Raw genomic sequence first — 19,379 nt, forward strand, 5'->3', positions numbered from 1 at the left:
TCTGATTGTGCTGGTTTCGGGACTGCCTCTTTGCCTCGGCCTGCTGGACAAACGTCTCTTCAAATTGGGAGAGGCCATGCTGCATTGCCTGCCTCTAGGCTGAATGCTCAGATGTCAAAGTTTCCCATCTGCTGAGCTCCATTCCTAAGGCCTTCAGATCCCACTTGCAGACATCCTTGTATCGCAGCTATGGTCTCCCTCTGGGGCAATATCCCTGCACTAATTCTCCATACAGGAGATCTTTTGGAATCCAACCATCAGCCATTCTCACGACATGCCCAAGCCAACGTAGACGTCGCTGTTTCAGTAATGTATACATGCTAAAAATTCCAGCTCATTCTAGGACTGCTCTATTTGGAACTTTGTCCTGCCAGGTGATACCAAAAATGCGTCTGAGACAACGCATATGGAATGTGTTCAACTTCCTCTCCTGCCGTGCACAAATAGTCCAGGACTCACTGCAGTACAGGACTGTAGTCAGGACACAGGCCCATGTAGGCACAACCTGATATTTCAGACACCCTTTCCTTGCTCTACACACAGGGAAGTAACATTTTTCTGCACTCAGCAGTGAGCTGCTGGAACAGTTACACAAAAGCCTATCTTAGCAAAAATATACTTTTCTGTGAAGTTCATCCTTCTAAACAGAAAAGTATATAATAAAAGACTCCAGTTTTAAAGTAGATACAGGAAAAAGCATAGGCACACAAATTTCAATATAAAAGTCAAGTGGAAACCTACAACACCTCAGTTCAGGTGACCTACTGTCATAAATGGAACCAAAGCTCAGATAAAGCCTGCAGGTTTTTTTGCGTCTTTGCTTCTTGAGGTCGTGTCATAAAGGGCATACGTTTCTTCTGAGCATACAAAACAAAATAAAGTTTGAAATCTCACCTGAATTAGCTCAAAGAACTTGGATTTGGGATTAGAAGAGGATGGAGCAACTCGAGCCTGGTCAGGAATCTAGAATAATCAAAAAGCCAATTAATCTAGAAGTGTTTGGTTCTCCCTTTCCATTTTCCCCATCCTGCGGTGTTAGTATACTGCAAGTAAACATGCATACAGCAGTATGGGGGAGAACGCTAAGGCAATGCAGGCTAAAATACTAAGGTTTCTTATAAAGAAAAAAGTCAGGGAACTTGAATCCTCTGATGCTATTGATGGATCAAAGCTTCCTTGAACTGCAGGTATTTTTGTACTCCCACTCTTTGTTCCCCATGAACAGAGGAATCCAACATACAGAGTAGTGGGGATTTTCAAGTGTTATTACAAGCTACCTGTGTGGCTTTTGTATCTGCCTGCAAACAACCCTGCAGATACTGGCAGTTCATTTTAATGTGAATAAAGGGAACAACAGATCTTTTCCAAATAAATAAAATACTTTGCAAGCAATACATAATTAGCGTATAAAATATATTGCCACAGAAAACCACACTGTCCAAGATTCATGCTGAGAAGACAAGCTGCAGGTGAACAATGTTTTCTTTTTCTCAGCTATGAGTGGTGAGATGTATTTAATACTGTGACGCCATCTACAGGATAGTTTCCATGAAGATTTCTTATACAGTGGTGCCTCGCTTAATGGGCGCCCCGTTTAACGATGAATCCACATACTGATGCGGATTTTGCGATTGCAAAAGCAATCGCATTGCGATGTTCCCCCGTGGTCCTTCTCAAGCTCCCGCCGGTCAGCTGGGGGAAAATGCCGGTGGGAGCTTGAGAAGGACCGCGGGGGAGCCCTCTTCCCTCCGAGGAGGCAGTGGCGGGCGCTCATCCCCAGGCCGGCGGCAAGCGGCGCTTTGGCCAGCTCGCTCCTCCCAGGGCAGCAGTGGCAGCGGGGGAAGGGAACGAGCCCTTGCGCAGCCGGGCGCCTGGCTCCGCCTCCCCCTTCACCCTCTTCATCGAAAGGCCGGCAGCCGGCCGGCTTGTTCCTCCCAGGGCGGTGGAGGGGGAAGGGAACGAGCCCTTGCGCGGCTGGGCGCCTGGTTCCACCTCCCCCTTCACCTCCTCCTCTTCTTCCAAAGGCCGGCAGCCGGCCGGCTTGTTCCTGCTGAGGTGACGGAGGGGGAAGGGGGAAGGGAAGGAGCCCTGGCGCGACCGGGCGCCTGGCTCCATCTCCCCCTTCACCTCCTCCTCTTCCTCGGAGGAGGAGGCGGCCAGCGCTCAGCCCAGAGCTGGCGGCGAGCGGCGCTTCGGCCGGCTCGCTCCTCCCGGGGCGGCGGCGGCAGGGAAAGGGAAAGAGCCCGGCGCCTGGCTCCCCGTCTCCCGCTTCACCTTCTCCTCTTCCTCCGGAGGCTCCTTCTGAACGCCTGCCGGCCAGCTGGAGGGAAATGCCAGCTGATCGGCGGTTCAAAATGGCTGCCCGCTGTTTTCTGGATGGATTCCTCACTTACCGAGGCGGCAAAAATGGCCGCCCCTATGGAGGATCCTCGCTGAACGGTGAGTTTTTGCCCCATAGGAACGCATTAAACAGGGTTTAATGCATTCCTATGGGGTTTTTCTTTCCATTTAGCGATGTTTCCGTATAGCGACGTTAATCCTGGAACAGATTAACGTCGCTATGCGGGGCACCACTGTACTGGGGACCAAAACAATTCAATGTACCTGGGAGGTATTTTACAGCTCTCTGGAGAATGCTGAATAAGAACTTATTTTATGGAGTCAGTATAATCATCAACAGTGCACCACGATTTTTTTACTCTCAATCACTATCTTCATTTAATTAACAAATAGCAAATAATGCTGTTCTACAATGACCATGGATCTGAGTTAGTCAGGCTCTTCTTCGTTTCTCACGAAAGACTGGCCTGAGGTGACTCTCCAGAGTGTCCCTATGCAGGTCTCCAACATGACCCCTGAAGTCAGAGAACCCTCTCTGACCGCTCTTGACTCCTCTCTGTGCGGAGTGCAAGTGCTGCCTTCATGCACCAGAAAGGTTTAGAGCCATCAGAGACACATGATGACAGTTTGTTGCTCTACAGGGTTACTCACGCCCCAAAGCCGGAGGCACTCTTTTCGGATATCAGCTTGCCGTGGTTCATTCAAGGTCCTAGAAGAATAGTTGACATTAGATTTCCTCCCAACAAAGGTAACTCAGCACCTCCCCTACCATGGGCCCTCAAATGAAGAGTTCTTGCTATCAATTCATATGGCATTTCTGTGAAACACAAGCTCTAAGAGGAAAGACTGAAAGAACTGAGCATGTTTATCCTTGGCCAAAGAAGACTGAGGGGAGATATCATAGCACTTTTCAAATACATTAAAATGTGCAGGCTACAGAAAGCTAGATTTAGGCTGAATATCAGGAAAAACCTCTTAACCGTTAGAGCAGTACAACAATGGAACTGATTACCTCATGAGTTGGTGAGTGCTCCAATGCTGGAGGCATTCAAGAGAAAATTGGACAACCATCTGTCAAATCTGTTTTGATTCAGATTCCTGCATTAAGCAGGTGATTGGACTGGATTACCTTATAGATCCCTTCCAATTCAATTATTCTATGTTCTGTGATTCTATAGAACATATTCATTCCACCATTAACAGCTACAGTGGTGCCTCAACTTACAAACGTCCCAACTTACGACCATTTCGAGTTACGATCAGCTCTGACCACAAAATTTTGTGTCAACTTGCAACCGGAGCTTCCAGTTACGAATACAAAAAGGCGGGGGGGGGGAGGAAATTCAAATTGCTAACTGTTGGTGGCGAAGAGGCCCCTTCTTTGTAGCTCTTTCGTCCCAGCAATTAGAGTGTGTGCGATCGGAGGAGGCTTGGGACTGCCTGGCTTCTGCTTCTGAGTGAGCATGTGTGTGTTTGCAGGGAGGCTCCAGACTGCCTGGTAAGGTAAGTTACTGCTTTTTGGTTTTTAAAAACTGTTCTGGATGGGTTTTGCTGGGTGGGTTTGGGCTGTGGGGGGATTATGTTTCTGTGCTGTGATGGGTCTTTAGGAGTTTGTTTTGTTTTTTGGTGACTTTTTTGCAGCCCTCGCGTGGGACTTGCTCCGTTATTTATTTTTGGTTTTTTATTTGTTTCTTTTTAAGCCCCAGCACCTTCGGGGCTTGCTCTGTTTATTTTTGGGGGGAGGGGGGTTGCAGCCCCAGCGCATTCCTATGGGGCTTGCAGGTTACAGATCCATGTTTTTTTGGGGGGTGTATTTTTTTATTTCAGCTGAAACGGATTAATTGCACTCCAATGCATTTCAATGGGAAATGGTGCTTCAATTTACGACCATTTCGAGTTACGTCCATCTTCTGGAACGGATTATGGTCGTAAGTTGAGGCACCACTGTACTGCTTTTTTGTTTGTTTGTTTTTAGAAGGCTCTGCACATGGTAACAACATAAGGCTATTTCAAACCATCAGATTACTGTACTGCATTACCAACTGAGAACAGGAAGCACAGGGGTCTGATCAAAAGAATCACTAGTACAAGTTAATTGCAACAAACTAGATTCCAATGACATTTTAAACACTTTATTCCATTCACTTTCCTTGGACTGGAGCCACTGTGAGAGAGTGCTCGATTTTGTATCCTTTGCTTAATTTTGTAATACCACCACCATTACCCCATACAATGAAGGCGATACCCAACAAGACTGTGTAACAGTTTGAACAACCCAGTGAATAAATTCTTGAAGAATACTTAACCACAGCTCTTCGCCAAATGAAAATAACTTTTAAAAACAAATGCACTCACGTGTTTTGAACAAAGGCACGGATTTTGGCCAGTGCTTTGATCTGAACAGCGCAGATTCTGGAAGACAAAACAGGCTCATTTTAGAGCAGGTCATTTTCTATAAAGATGGACCTATAACCTGAAGCTTTTGTGCATGAGAACAAGCATGAAAAATAAACAAGAAGCAGAATTACCCGTGGGAAGCAAGTCTGATATATTGTAACCACAGTACAGTGCTATTATTAAGGAACTGAAGAGCATTTTATTTACACTCTTGTTTTACAAGAGGTGTTTCGGAAAAGCTTCTTTTCCAGAAAATGTGGTGGTTGTTATTTGTTCAGAAATGGCAGCATAATGTAAAGATGCAGACAATGAAATAAACCACTTTACAAGCAAATGTCAACTAGGTCTCCTACAACAAATTAATAATAGTTACTGCATAATAGAACAAGCAATCAGTCCCCCTCAGCTCCAATCTCCTTGCAGTAAAATTACAAAAAGGGAAAAGTGGATGCTTAACTAAGTGGCTGAAACCCTGTTGCTTAGCACAGCAAATAACACTAGAGCAGGCCCACTGTATCACTGGGGATTTGGTGAGTCAACTCCCCCACAAGTTCCTTTGATTTAAATGGATCTGTTCAAGTTGCAATTTACTTTCATGTCACAAGTCACAAATAAATTACAACTAGAGTAGGACTATTTATACCAATGGAACTTACAAAGGAAATGACTCACCAAATCCCCACTGCTTCAATGGGCCTACTCTAGGGCAACTTACTATGCTAAGCCACAAGGTTTCAGTTAATGTGTGACTAAAATTTACTGTGATTGGCCTGACCTGAGGAAAATCCAGTGCTTAGAAAAGTAACTGCCTTGGACTACAACACCCAGAATCCCACAGCCATCAAACACTATACTGGCAAGGTGTGTCTGGAAGTTACAGTCCAAACCAGTAACTTATTTGAGCTCTGGAAGAGACATGGGAAAAGGTTACACATAAAATGTTACTTCATTTTCAACACATTGACAAACATAAATTCTGACTTAAGTTTGAAAGATAGCATATGACAGAAATATGTCTCATAAAACTTACTAATTAGGATTTTTTAATACAAACTATTACCCAATAAAGATACCTGAGGAAGTACTCTTGTACATAAGCATCCTAAGAAATGTCACTACCAGAAAGGCCACCACAATTAAAAGCCAGGAACACTCAGGTTTTCCCATACTGTTTCTGGTTTCTCAACACTGCTCCTCAACTCACCTTTCATTTGATCGGATCATGTAGTCATAGAAATCATGGTCACCTCTGATTACTTCCAGGGGAACAACAAGGTTAACATCCTGGTCTGTGCCGCGCAGCTGGTTGAGTTTCATGTTCACTGCAAAAAGGTAGTCTCTCACCTCATCAATTCCAGACTTTAACCCACGACACACCACATATCTGCAGGTGAGAAAGACCATACAAATTAATGCAATATAAAACCTTCTAATAAACTATATTAAATCCTAAGGTGAAATAAGTATAGCTCTCAAAAGCCAATGGATTTTTCCAAATAGTGGTGAAAATGTGCATTTGTTTGTGTTCTCTACAAGTGCAAAAAAGCAATACCCATCTAATCACATTTCACCCTATACACCAGTGGTTCCCAGTCTTGGGTCCCTTGATATTACTGGACTAGAACATACACTACTGGTGACTACAAACACTGCTGGCTGGTGATAATAGAAGCTGCTCAGAACAAAGGCAGAAAAACACAGTTTTGATAAACTGTTTTGACAATCACACTCCCAAAGAGAGGAAAGTGAGACAAATTAAGTTGTCTCAGAAAAGCTATAGTTTCTTGGTCTTGCTTGTTTGGAAGTGATGTTGCACTGCGCTCTAGGCCATGGTAAACTGGCATGGGGTCGTGCTATCATAAACTGATTGTGCAATTGAGCTTTTTCTGGCAATAGCCCCTGAGGCTTCAAATAAATTCAGAAAGAAGATAGTATGTTAATGCACAGTACTGGCAGTAAAGAATTGCAGGGATGGTATTAGGAAAGCAAAAGTTGAGAATAAGCTGAGGTTAGCGAATGATACTAAAAGCAACAAAAAGCATTCTTCAGGTTTGTGTGTAGCAAAAGACAGAGAAAAGAAACAGTGGATCAGCTACTCAATGGAGATGGCAAAAGGATAACAGATGACAAAGAAAAGGCAGAAGTGCTCAATTCCGACTTCAACTCGGTCTTCTCCCAAGAGATAGTCTACACTCCTCCAGTCAAATATCAAGTACAAAGGGAGCGCATAGGATTACACTTTGAGATGGACAAAAAGTCAAGAAGTATACTACTACTTCAAAAGACTTCAAATCCATGTGGTGGGATGAACTACATCCAAGGATATTGAAGGAACTGGCTGAAAAGATTGCAAAACCACCATCTATAATTATTTTTAAATCATGGAAGATGGATAAAATGCTGGATGACTGGAGGAGGGCCAACATTGTCCCAATCTTTAAAAAGGGAAAAAAGAAGGAATCAGGGAACTACAGACCAGTCAGCCTAACATCAATCCCAGAGAAAATTCTGGAGTAGATTATAAAGTGGTCACTCTGCAAGCACCTTGAAAACAATGCAACAATAATTTGAAGCCAACATGGATTTGTCAAAAACACCTTGGGTCACTTAGTTGGGAGAAATGTGGCATACAAATAAAACTAATACATAATAATAAATTCGATTTTAGGATGCATTAATAGTATAGTCTTCCAATTCTGTGTGATACTAGTCCCCTTCTATTTGGCACTGGTTAGTCCTCATCTTGAGTACTGTGCCCAGTTCTGGATACTGCACTTCGAGAAGGGTGCCAAATGCAGTGAGTTCAGAGGAGGGCAACAAGGATGATCAGAGGACTGGGAACCAAGCACTATGAGGAAAGACTGAAAGAACTCGGCATGTCTAGCCTTGAGAAACGAAGACTGAGGAGGAGATATGATAGCACTTTACTTGAAAGTTAGCAATACAGAGAGGCAGGAATTGTCATTGATCATCCCAAAATGCAGGATACATAATAATGTAAATTACAGGAAGCCAGATTTAGGCTGATTGACAGGAAAAAACTCTTAACTGTTAGAGCAGTACAACAATGGAACCAATTACCTTAGGAGGTGGTGAGCCAGATGCTAGAAGCATTCAAGAGAAAATTGTATAGTCATCTGTTAGAACTGCTTTAATCTGGATCCCTGTATTAAGCAGGGGGTTGGACGTGATGGCCTCAGAGGCCTCTTCCAACTCAATTAGTCTATGATTCTATGGTAAATTCTCTGATCTAACTGTTCTCCAAAAACATGCATTCTGCAAGTATAGTGGTGCCATGCAAGACGGGCGCTCCGTTTAACGATGAATCCGTATTACGACGAGGTTTTTGCGATCGCAAAAGCAATTGCAAAACGACGTTTTGAATGGGAGAATTTTACTGCACAATGATCAGTTCTCTGTTTCGGGAACCGATTTTCGCTTCCCGACCATCAAAACAACTGATTGTCGGGTTTTCAAAATGGCCACCAGGTGCTCAAAATGGCTCCCTGCTGTGTTTAGGAGCCATTTTTCGCTGCACAGGCACCCGAAAATGGCTGCCCCTATGGAGGATCTTCGCTGGACGGTGAATTCTTAGCCGATTGGAATGCATTAACCAGGTTTTAATGTGTTTCAATGGTTTTATTTTCGCTTTACGACGTTTTCGTTCTACAGTGATTTCGCTGGAACGAATTAACATCGTAATGCGAGGCACCACTGTAATGTCATTAACAGATGCAGAAGTGCATCTTAGAGGCTGAAGGATTACAGCTCTCCTAGTACAAAAAAGTAGCTGCACCCCATTTACAATGATGCACTGGCGAATGGTCAGAGCCTGTACATGGGATACAAGTGTCTCGCTAAACCCCTACAGAACAAGTTACATGTAAAAAAATAACAAATCTCTGAGCAAAAAGTGGTAAATATTTTCTCACATCTAAGTATTCTTTTTCCTCATGTATTCCTAATGCAATTCCTTCTCTCCCTAGAGGGATAGATTTCTAGTCAAAACAGGTCACAGACCTTGTACTCTAGCCAAGCTGCAACTACATTACATTTTTTTATCACAGCTGCAATGTTCAAAGATATGCCTGCTTTGCCTGTCAACACATCTCAGCCTCACCTCTCAGAATTGGCAGGACGACTTGTCACAGGTTTGAAGATTGACATGCGCTCAAAGCAGCAGTACAGCAAGTACACCAGGCCAATACTGAACGGTGTGAACAGGTCAAAGGTTTTACAGAGAAAGTGTCCTCCTGAAGACAGAAAAAGGCAGACTCAAGCTAGCATTTTAAAAATCAAAAAGGAAAACACAAAGTACTTTATCACTTACTATCACATTTATATCCCACATTTCCACCAAGGCACTGTGTATAGTGCACATGGGATGACAACATTTTACTCTCACAGATACATGTGGAGTGCTTTTGATTGACACAGAATGCCATGTCTGCATCTTGTGGCTAAGTAGGAGTTTGAACATATGATTTCTATTACATGATTTATCACAGAAGCCACTCTTGTCCATGGACATTTGGAGAGGAATATGATGAGTTCTCACAGGGCACTCTCTTGCATACTCAAAATCATATTTTCAAATATAATACATTCAAGACAAACAACTTCACTAACCAATATCAGTTCCTCCTAGTTCTCTTAAAATGGAAGCGACAGGAAGGGATTCCACCTATAATCACTAAAGTCATTTGCATGCTGCCTTTATAATGATGCCCAGGACAAACTGGGAATTTCAAAGCTCTACACAAAGAACACTTTTGTTTTGCCACCAGAACCTCCAAAACCACAGCCACTTCATTTGAGGATATGCTAAGAGGAAAAAGGGGGTTTCTTAAAAATAGTGCTTCCTAACTGTTACGAGTATAAGTGGAATAGACAGGCTGAAGAGATTTACCCTGACAACTATCACTAAGAGAAATGTTTTACATAGAAGAAAAAAAGCATTTTGAACACTAAAGAAATGTGGGACAGAAAGAGAAAGATGGAGACAGAGAACAAGTAAGGAAGCACCTGTTCGTATAACAGAAAGTCCTGTGAGGAACTGGCAAAGTGTCAACTGTTTGCTTAGAATCTCTTGGATATTTTCTTGCCCCTCTACAGAGAAACCCTGAAACACACAAGCACAGAATTGTAATGCAAAATTGTTCAGTATCACAGTATTGTAACTGACAACCACCTCTCACTTCCTTTGCACGTGGCCTGCTGTCAGCATGGTAACAAGCCTTTCCTGCTTTAGTGAGTATGATAAATGATCGTACAACTACCGTATATGCCGCCGTATTAGGCGACGGGCCGTATTAGACGACCCCCCCAAAGTGCGGTGCCAGGAAGAGGCTTGGGGGGACGTCGGCAGGAGGAGGAGGAGGAGGAAGAAGAGGGGAAACGCGGGTGGCAGGCGGGCGAGCAAACGCGCGCCGCTTCCCTTCCTCCATCCCTTCCTCCTCGGCCAGCGTGGCCCCGCATCACTCTCGTGGCGGCAGCGGCGGCTCCCTCCCGGCGGCAGGAGGAAGAGGAGGAGGAAAAGGGGAAACGCGGGTGGCGGGCAAGCGAACGCGCGCCGCTTCCCTTCCTCCTTCCCTTTCTCCCCGGCCAGCACCACTCTCGCGGCGGCGGCAGTGGCGGCGGCTCCCTCCTGGCACCCGGCGAACAAGACGGGCCCCCCAATTGGAGGCATGTTTTGGGGGCCCCAAAACTCGTCTTGTACACCGGCATACACGGTACTGAACTGCATGCTACCACCTCTTCAGTACCATCCACTGCTAAGCCCTCAAACTGCCTCCTTTCCCTTCCCAAAAATACTAAAGAAACTTGCTCAAGAGGGAGAAACCAGGTTGCTTTATAAGGGAAAGGTCATGCTGAGATGGCAGACAGTAAGTAAGATGGGGCAGAGAAGCAAAGAAGCACTTGCATCCCCACACCAGTATCAAGTTCAGAAAGATGGTGGGAGAATCACCACCTCATAGAATGTTCTTCCTCTCTTCGACCTTATTCCTCCCTATACCACCTAGAACTATTCAGCCCACAAGGAGGCATTGCCGATGGCTGCCATACATCTTATGTGTTGTCGATGAACTCCTATACTGATCAGTTCATATCATAGGGAATACAGATGCAAGAGAACACCTGTGAGACTCGAAGTGGAATGACAGGAGAGTGCATCACTTGACATTACACTGAGATTCAGAGGTTCTGGCCTCCAGTGTTCGGTGTGATGTGAATTATAGGCCTCCCTCCCTGGGAAGGAGTCACTACAGCCACAAATTTTGGACCAGTGACAAAGGTTAGACAGAATATTGTAACAACACCTTTCACAAGATTTCCCCCTGACTAAATAAACCCCTTGAGCTTAAGGCATCAGCTTTGATTACCAGTAAAAATGAAGTCAAGTTTGTGTTTTACTGGTTGTAAGTGTGAACAGTTGCCTATATATTGAATATCTACAAGGACAGTAATAGAGTAACAACAGAACAACATCAAACAGCTGCTAGTCAATGACACCTACTGGATATTTGTATGTCTGCATTCTGTGAACCTCAACACAATGTATTCGCTTGTTACAGACTTTTTTGTTATAATTTTTTTGTTTTTATTATATTCATTCAAATCAACTAAAATTATTAACCCAACTCCAAAATAAATCAAAATGATCCACTGGGTATTTTCAAAGTTTAAGCAATATTATGGCATTCTTTAGAGAGAGAGAGAGAGAAACATCATTATATTTATAATAATTGTTTTTGTCATTATAAACAAAGCTAAGTTGCTGGCTTTAGTACCTGAGGGCAAAATGAAGAGAGAAGGAACATACCCCATCTGCCATTAAGAAATGTACCCCCTTGTGATCTGTGTTGTCTTGCACAAAATTCTGGAAGGCAGTGATGTTCTCAGGACGGGTGATGTCTCCATCTCCCTCAATTCCTCCTTCACCTATGCGAAAAGAAGGAATTTGATCTTGGCTATATTATTGCAATTATATAGCCCAGAACCATTATTTTAAAAGAGAGAATTAACAACATTCCCATAGAAGAGATAGTGGCTGAAATTCACATAAAGTTCTACTGTGTAAGCCTGAAGACATCATCAGACATGGCTGTATTTTGGTTACTAGAAGTTTCCTATACCCCACCCAACAAGGGCTTCTCAGCATTTTAGGATACCTCTAGTCTTAGAAAGCCTTTGGGAGCCACTGGATACGGGTGGGAAGTCTTAAATGACTGAAAACCACAGCAATCTGAACCAACAGTGGGAGGTTTCAGACATTTAAAACATCCCACTCCCATCCCGGGCCCCTCAAAGGCTTTCCCCAGATGAAAGTAATCCTACAGGATCATAGGAACTTTGCAGGGGGAGAACAGGAAACATTTAATTACTTAAATCTGTCTCTGGCTGATAAGCTCATCAGATGTATATAGCGCAACTTACAATACTGGATTTCAGCCTCTGTTCTGTGATTTAAAAAAAGATAATTTACGTCACCTCAGTTACGGCTACTCCATCATTCTTACTTTCAGTATTTTTGCATACTGATTGCATCAATTAATCTACATTAAAAATTAATTAAGGCAGCAACAATCTTTTATCCTGTTTGTGTTTTCCTTGGTTCATGTGGCCCTCCTCTCTATAGATAATAGATAACCTCAGTTATACTTTCAAGGGTGTTCTTAAAATATTATTTTGAGTTAGACCTTTAACTCAGCACTGAAGATAAAACTGAAAAGGAGAAATTTGCCATGACAGAGACAGGCTTGGAGCACCTACCATAGTAGGGCTCAAAGAGCTCACTGGAGGCAGCATAAAAGTCCTCCAGTTTGAAATCATTTGGTCCTTTTAAGGTCATCCCGAACCCTTTCGCATGCCACTTCTTTCTCCAGAGAATATACTCTGAGAAACCACCAGGGCCAGCACATACATCAGCAAAGTACAGGAGCTCTGCGCCACGATCTTTGATGAGAGGTATCTGCAAAAAGGAATAAAACTGAAGCACCTCAAAAGAACCAACCCACCCTCAAAGCAACTACCACTTTACCCAAATATGTGCCTGAAGCTTCAGGTACTTTAAATACCACATACATTTTAAACAGAAATTGGAGAATTTCTCCACCCACTTCTCCCACTGCATGAAGATACTTGATATGCACAGATATAGTAAAGTAAGTAAAAAGTTTTATTATGCGATCGTAGACCTGATTATACAAACAGAAAATATATAAAATACATAGTATAGTATAAAATCTTGCTATAACGTTTTGCGAGTTCTCATAGCTGAAAATAAAAACTTAGCCATTAACTGCTATTATTTGATTCTCCCCAGATAATAATTAAGAATCCATTAGAAACAAGTGGGAGAATAAAATAGCACTTTAAACCATTTTTTAGGGAATAGCAGAACTGAAGTTAAATTGGAGTAAATCTGACGTATATTACTCAATTATGATCAACAAGAAAAAATTAATTTGAGGGGAAGCTTACAAATTCTATCAAATATTTAGGGATAAACATAACATGGGAAACTTGGAATATCATTAAACTGAACTTGGGAAAGGCTAAAGAAAGAAATAAGTTATCAAATAAAGGAATATAAAAAATTAAAGATTTTGTAGTTCGGCAGTATAGTGATATGCAAAATGAAAATTGTCCCCAGATTAATTTTTTTATTCCAGATGCTACTAATAAAGATAACAGAAAAAAAAGAATGACAGATTTTGATAAATAAGTATTGTAATGGAAACAAAGTAACTAGGATTCACAAGAAACTGTAATGCATTTCACCAAAGGAAGGAGGCTTAGGTATACCCAACATTAAGCTACATTAATTTATATTATATACAGATATAGTGAAACTCTCACCCCATGAGAATCCTTTGGGTTTGTAAACATGAAGTCAAAGACATAATCTAGATTTGCCATCTTCATTGCAGCTCTGTGAGTGTAAGACAGATATTTGTTAAGAGCCTGCCCCTTACTGACCTAAGGATTGAAAATCAGAGAACATTCAATGACCTGTTTAAGAAGAAGACTCCACGGATCATTTCATAGGGGTTGGACCTTGTGCGAGCTCGACGCATCTCCTCTCCATCCAGCTCATCAAACACACTCTGAAAAAAAGAAAAAACAAGCCTCAACTAACAAGAAGGACATCTAGACCAGACATTTTTCACTTACATATATCTCATTTTGCTATCATAGGCACCATCAAATTATAGAAGTTTAATTATGTGGAATAATAGTGACAGACCAATCATTCTGTAATGGGATAACAAGGTGCCATTGCCTACACAGTATAGCTTTTGTCTCGTGCAACAATGATCTCAAGTTCCAGGGTGAAGGAGACAAAAACTGGGAAGAAGAATTACTTTCTCTCGTAGCAGAGAAGTCATCATTCCACAGCCAGACAGAAATAAAGGTTTACCCAAAACACAATTGAAACCAGGAGTCTGGAAACAAATGCTTCATATCACATTGCATTAATGTATTTGCTATTTTACCCTGAATATCACAATGCAGTCAAGTTTCAGAATTTTCCATATTTGCTTGCCATGTTTCCTTTCTCCTCCCACCAACTAACTTACAATGTTTCTAATTGGCAAAATTCACCTTGCAACGCAGCATATTCTGAAGGAGTTCTTCTCCGCAGAATTCAGTTTCGTCATCAATTACCAGTTTCCTCTGAATAACAAAAACAGGAGGAATCAATCACTCCACAGAGCAACTTCCTATTGGTTAAGAACATGTCCCAAGCACATCATCTCAGGGTGAATAGCAGGTCAGCAATACAGAGAAATGCAAGATCCTATATCAACTTCATCTTAGCTGGATCCCAGGTATTTTGAACAGCAATGGCAAAATAAGGAAACCTAGCTGCCCACTTCTGCACAAAGGAACCACTGTAATTTGGAGACAAGTAGCAGCAAATATAGTATCTGCTTCAACTACTTAAACAGAAAGCCCATGAAGAGCAGGTGTAAATTCAGCATCAAGGAAAATGCTTTGGCAATTTTACTCAGGCTGAAACTCTGGCACAACCCTTGTGTACCATTTCTCATTGAAATATTTTTCACTTCCACAAAAGAGAAGATTCTGCACAACTGTCTATTTAACATAATAAATTTCTATTCTAATTTATCATATCCAGTTTCATTCCTTATACTTTTCAAAGAATATTGAATAACACTCCCCGCCAGCAAAATGAGGTGCTATGTGCAGATCCGCTGGTAATTGAAATGAAGGAACAGGACTGGAGGGGGCATACAGAAAAGACCCCAACACTACTGTCATGGCATTACAGGGTTGCCACTGAAATTTTTTTTTTCATTTCCCTGATTTTCCCTGACCAACATTTGTCAATTTCCCCACCATTCAAATATAACCACAAGTTAAAAAATTAATGCAAAATGCAAACCTTAATGAAATGTTCCACTCTACGAATACACAAGTCTCAATAGCAAAAATACTTCTCAAAGTAACAGATTTAGTATCAGCTTCTTTTAATATTAACTGCAGCAACATGTTTTGCAATTGCACCAAAAATTACACCAAGATACAAACTTCAATTCAAGTAAACGCTGAATGCTAACAAATGATATAATATTTTTGTTACTGTTTTAAAGGCACACTAAAAATTATATAAACATTTTATCTAAAATGGTTTTCCTCAAGCCACATTACGAAACTTATAGTTATCAAGTTAGAAATTAGAATACAAATAATTGTCCCTCAAGTTTCTTCTTTTCTTCTGATTTTCTTCTTGTTTCTTATGGTGTTTAGCCTCCAAGTGCTCTGTGTAGCGTGCACGAGCATGCCTGACTGACTGTTGATTGTTATCAATTACAACAGATGGAAGGCCTCCACAGCTCAAGACAGCATCCTAAATCTGACATTGACAGACGAGAGACAACCCTTATTTGCAACCTTTATGCATAGGAGAAGTCAGGAAAGAGGGTGAGAGAGCTGGTACTCTGTAAACTCCAGGAGGAACAAGCAATCACATTTGAAAAATTTACTGTGAATGGTGCAAAGCAGGAAGTGCTAACTGACTGTGAAATCCAACAGCAGCAAAACCCATTTGCAACTCTGTGCTGGGTTTAGCAGGAGGCAAAACATCCGTTCAAACCACACACAAGCATGACCCCAAAACATGCTTATTTTTACATGTAAGTTAAATGCAGTACTAGCAGGTAGGGATGAAAACACTTAGATGTTTAAAGTTTGTATCTTGCTAAATGTTTAAACTAGCCTTACTTATCATGCAGGGACAGAGCCCAAAAAAACACATTAGGCTGGCTGCTGGGGATGGAGCTGAGAAAAAGGTGGAGCTGAGAGAAAGGGCATAATTAAGTTTTACTTGCATTTCGCTACTTCTCTATTCCAGTTGCAGCTGGAACAGATGCAGCTCTTGCAGCAGCATGTCAGAAATCCACTGCTTAGATCTATTTTAATCACAATTTCCCTGACTTTCCCTGACCAATTTTCATTTCCCTGACTTTCCCTGATTTTTTCTGTCTTCCCAGAAAGTGGCAACCCCTGTACAAGCATGAATCTTCATTCACCAGAGTTGAGCATTAGGTGATCATTTCATTTTCTTCTGTTTGAGGTTTCAAGGAATGGGATGGAATTCCAAGCCCATGACTCCTTAGGTATGAGCAGATTTTCCTTTCATAATTTAAATGATCAGGTGACTGGAATCACAGAGGTATATGTTTAATTTGCAAGCTCTCTACACATATGAACCTTCTGGGTTAAAGATTTGTGGAATAAAATGAGTATGTCTCATTTTGAGTTTTGGTCCTGTTTTCTGATCAAGTGAATTATACATAGACAGAAGATCTCCTTAACTATATTTGCCCTTCCCATGATCATCACTATGCTCTTGAAGAATGGGATGTAGCAAAAACAAGATGATGGGCAAAATGTATGAACAGTGCCTGCACAGCTAAATTTATCAGTAACATTTTTTATAGACACCTCCATCTATAGTACTCATATGGCAGGTACATAGAAGAAGGAATGCTGATCAATTATCCTTGCCTGTTTTAGGACAACAGAAAACATTGTACAGATACATATGGAGATAACATGCCAGTCTTAACTTCAGCTTTCAATCTACAAACATCTGCAGATTCACACAACATAAACAAAAACAATCTAAGTGATAAACACAATATATCTGCAGCATGAGCCAAAGTGGGAAAGCTAGCTTTGTATAAACACCTGAAGTGTCAATGTCAGGTGTCAATACTTGCCAGTACATCATTAAGAGCAACTGTCAGTAAAAGGAGGGGTGATTCCTCCCATTGCTGTTGTTTACACTTTAGCTAGGCTGCTTTCTTTCAAAGAACGTAAATGCTGAGAAGAAATATTCTGTGCCAGATAGACCAGTGGTTCTTAACGTGGGCGATAATGCCCCCCAGGGGGCGATTTCATTTTTCAGGGGGGCGATAGAACGAAAAGGGGCGGTGTGGGGGCGCTGGAACAGAAGGGGGGCGGTAGGGGGGCCCTGGAGCAAGCCAAACCTGTTATGATGGCTGCAGCCTTTTTACAGTGTGCATGAATATAGCCGCCTAGAGTAGTCTTAATTGATTAGATAGGCGGGATATAAATTAAATAAATAAATAAATAAATAAATAAATAAATAAATATTTTCCTCCAATCTTAATTTAGTTTCAGAGTTTTCGTCTTGAAATTTTTAGTTCCTGCATTGTGGTTTGGTTTTATGCCCTTTTTATATTTCTTTTTGCATCTTAAAATTCGCTTGCAACTAAATCATTAAATGTTTTTGGGGCATTTCATTTTCTTGGAATTGAATTTTGTTTTCAGGGGTCATTGGATTTAAGTGTCACAAATAAATAAATAAATAAATAAATAAATAAATAAATAAATAAATAAATAAATACATACATACATACATACATACATACATACATACATACATACATACATACATACATACATACATACATACATACATACATACATAAGAAAGATATCATCACTGCGGGGAGGGGGGCGGTGATAACTTCCTCAATGGCTCAAGGGGGCGTTTCTTTCAAAAAGGTTAAGAACCACTGAGATAGACCACAAACATTATACTAAATGAACCCATATCTGCAGAAAATGTAGTTGTCTGCTGTTGAGTTCCAATAGCTTGTTAAGTTACTCCAACTTTTGCAAATGCAGTAATTACATGAAGCTTATTCCCCATGGCAGTTTGACATAGAACAACGGGCCCAGAAGCCCTGTACGCTCAAGTATGTTAGTTTTCTCATTTAACTGGAAGGATGGGCTTGGGCTGAAGAGGGTGAGCCCATCAAGGTAATAAGCATGACAGATCTACCTAGGATCCAAGCTCAGTTTCACCATCACATGGTGGTTAATTGGTTTAGAAATTAATAGTGGTTATGTCCAAGGCTTCAAGGTTCAAATCCTGACACCTCTACTCACTTGTCTGAATGTGGATCAGTCACTTTCTTAGTGTAACCTATGCAACAGGGCTGCTGTTAAAATAAAAGTGAAACAGAATTGCATATACTATCCTGAGCCCCTTGGAGGAAGGATAAGCTAAAACTACAACACAAAAACATAGGAAGTTGCCTTATACCAGGCCAACCCTATTATTATCAACACTAACTGACAACAGTTCTCCAAGGTTTCAGAAAGGGATCTTTCTTATCTAGAGATACCAGGGACTCTTCTGCATCCAAAGCAAGTGCTCTGTCCCTTAGCTTCAGATCTTCCACCTTGTTTAAAATTACTGTTGCCTTCCAAATTTTGTGTTTTAGCCTTCATGGACTAATAAAATGAATTCTCACATATAATACATGTTTTATGTGAGAATTCATTTCATTAGTTCATGAAGGCTAAAACACAAAATTTGGAAGGCAACAGTAATTTTAAACAAGGTGGCTTTTTTAAAATCAAGGTTATTCGATTATATTTAAGTTCACTGAATTTAGTAATTTATTCTGGCATCCTTCCATCATCTAGTAATCTTAACTCCATAATTGTTTTCATCTTGTTTTAATATAACTAATTTTAATTCCATCTGAAGGCAGAGTTATTTTTGCAATACATTTTCAGCATACTGAACAGCATCTTTCGATTTAGCAACGTTCTTTTTAATTTGTAATTGGTTCAACTCTTAATTTTCTTCCCCTTATTTTGCAACTGAAAATACCTTCCCTATGGTCATCCAGTCCTTCATTTCCTCAGCATCTGGAATTTCAGTGGTACACTCTGGAAACCAGTCCACCTGCTCATAAGCACTAGCCTGCAAACATAAGGAAATAGGTTTCAAAAGAAGGCTGTATGTTACAAATGTATGCACTCGGAATATATATATAGTGAAAACTAATCTCTCTCTCTCTCTCTCTCTCTCTCTCTCTCTCTCTCTCTCTCTCTCTCACACACACACACACACACACACACACACACACACACACACACACACACACACACACACACACACACACACACACACACACACACACACACACATGGAGGCAGACCCAAGGCCAAGCTTTAAGTTTTCATGTTGTGAATTTTACCAATTCTTAACACAGCAAAAAGTGTTATCAAGTGGCTAGCATCCCAAGAATAAGGAATTCAAAACAGACTGCAAAAGGTTGGCATCC

General features: G+C 41.3%; 1 protein-coding gene across 2 annotated transcripts in view; it reads right to left on the minus strand.

Moving 5' to 3' along the window:
* Positions 1 to 19,379, minus strand: part of CMTR1 (cap methyltransferase 1) — a 52,842-nt gene that overhangs the window by 15,852 nt on the left and 17,611 nt on the right. For both annotated transcript variants that reach the window (XM_020785040.3, XM_072991618.2), the window contains 12 exons: positions 18,923 to 19,015; positions 14,347 to 14,418; positions 13,753 to 13,847; positions 13,600 to 13,672; positions 12,511 to 12,709; positions 11,561 to 11,679; positions 9,763 to 9,859; positions 8,858 to 8,990; positions 5,942 to 6,121; positions 4,696 to 4,752; positions 2,992 to 3,049; positions 895 to 963 (listed from right to left, as the gene is read on the minus strand). In XM_020785040.3, coding sequence (XP_020640699.3) covers positions 895 to 963; positions 2,992 to 3,049; positions 4,696 to 4,752; positions 5,942 to 6,121; positions 8,858 to 8,990; positions 9,763 to 9,859; positions 11,561 to 11,679; positions 12,511 to 12,709; positions 13,600 to 13,672; positions 13,753 to 13,847; positions 14,347 to 14,418; positions 18,923 to 19,015 — 1,245 coding nt within the window. The remainder of the gene's footprint in view (positions 1 to 894; positions 964 to 2,991; positions 3,050 to 4,695; positions 4,753 to 5,941; positions 6,122 to 8,857; positions 8,991 to 9,762; positions 9,860 to 11,560; positions 11,680 to 12,510; positions 12,710 to 13,599; positions 13,673 to 13,752; positions 13,848 to 14,346; positions 14,419 to 18,922; positions 19,016 to 19,379) is intronic.

Source organism: Pogona vitticeps, chromosome 1 (assembly GCF_051106095.1).
Source record: "Pogona vitticeps strain Pit_001003342236 chromosome 1, PviZW2.1, whole genome shotgun sequence".
In the NCBI taxonomy this organism is placed as follows: domain Eukaryota; kingdom Metazoa; phylum Chordata; class Lepidosauria; order Squamata; family Agamidae; genus Pogona; species Pogona vitticeps.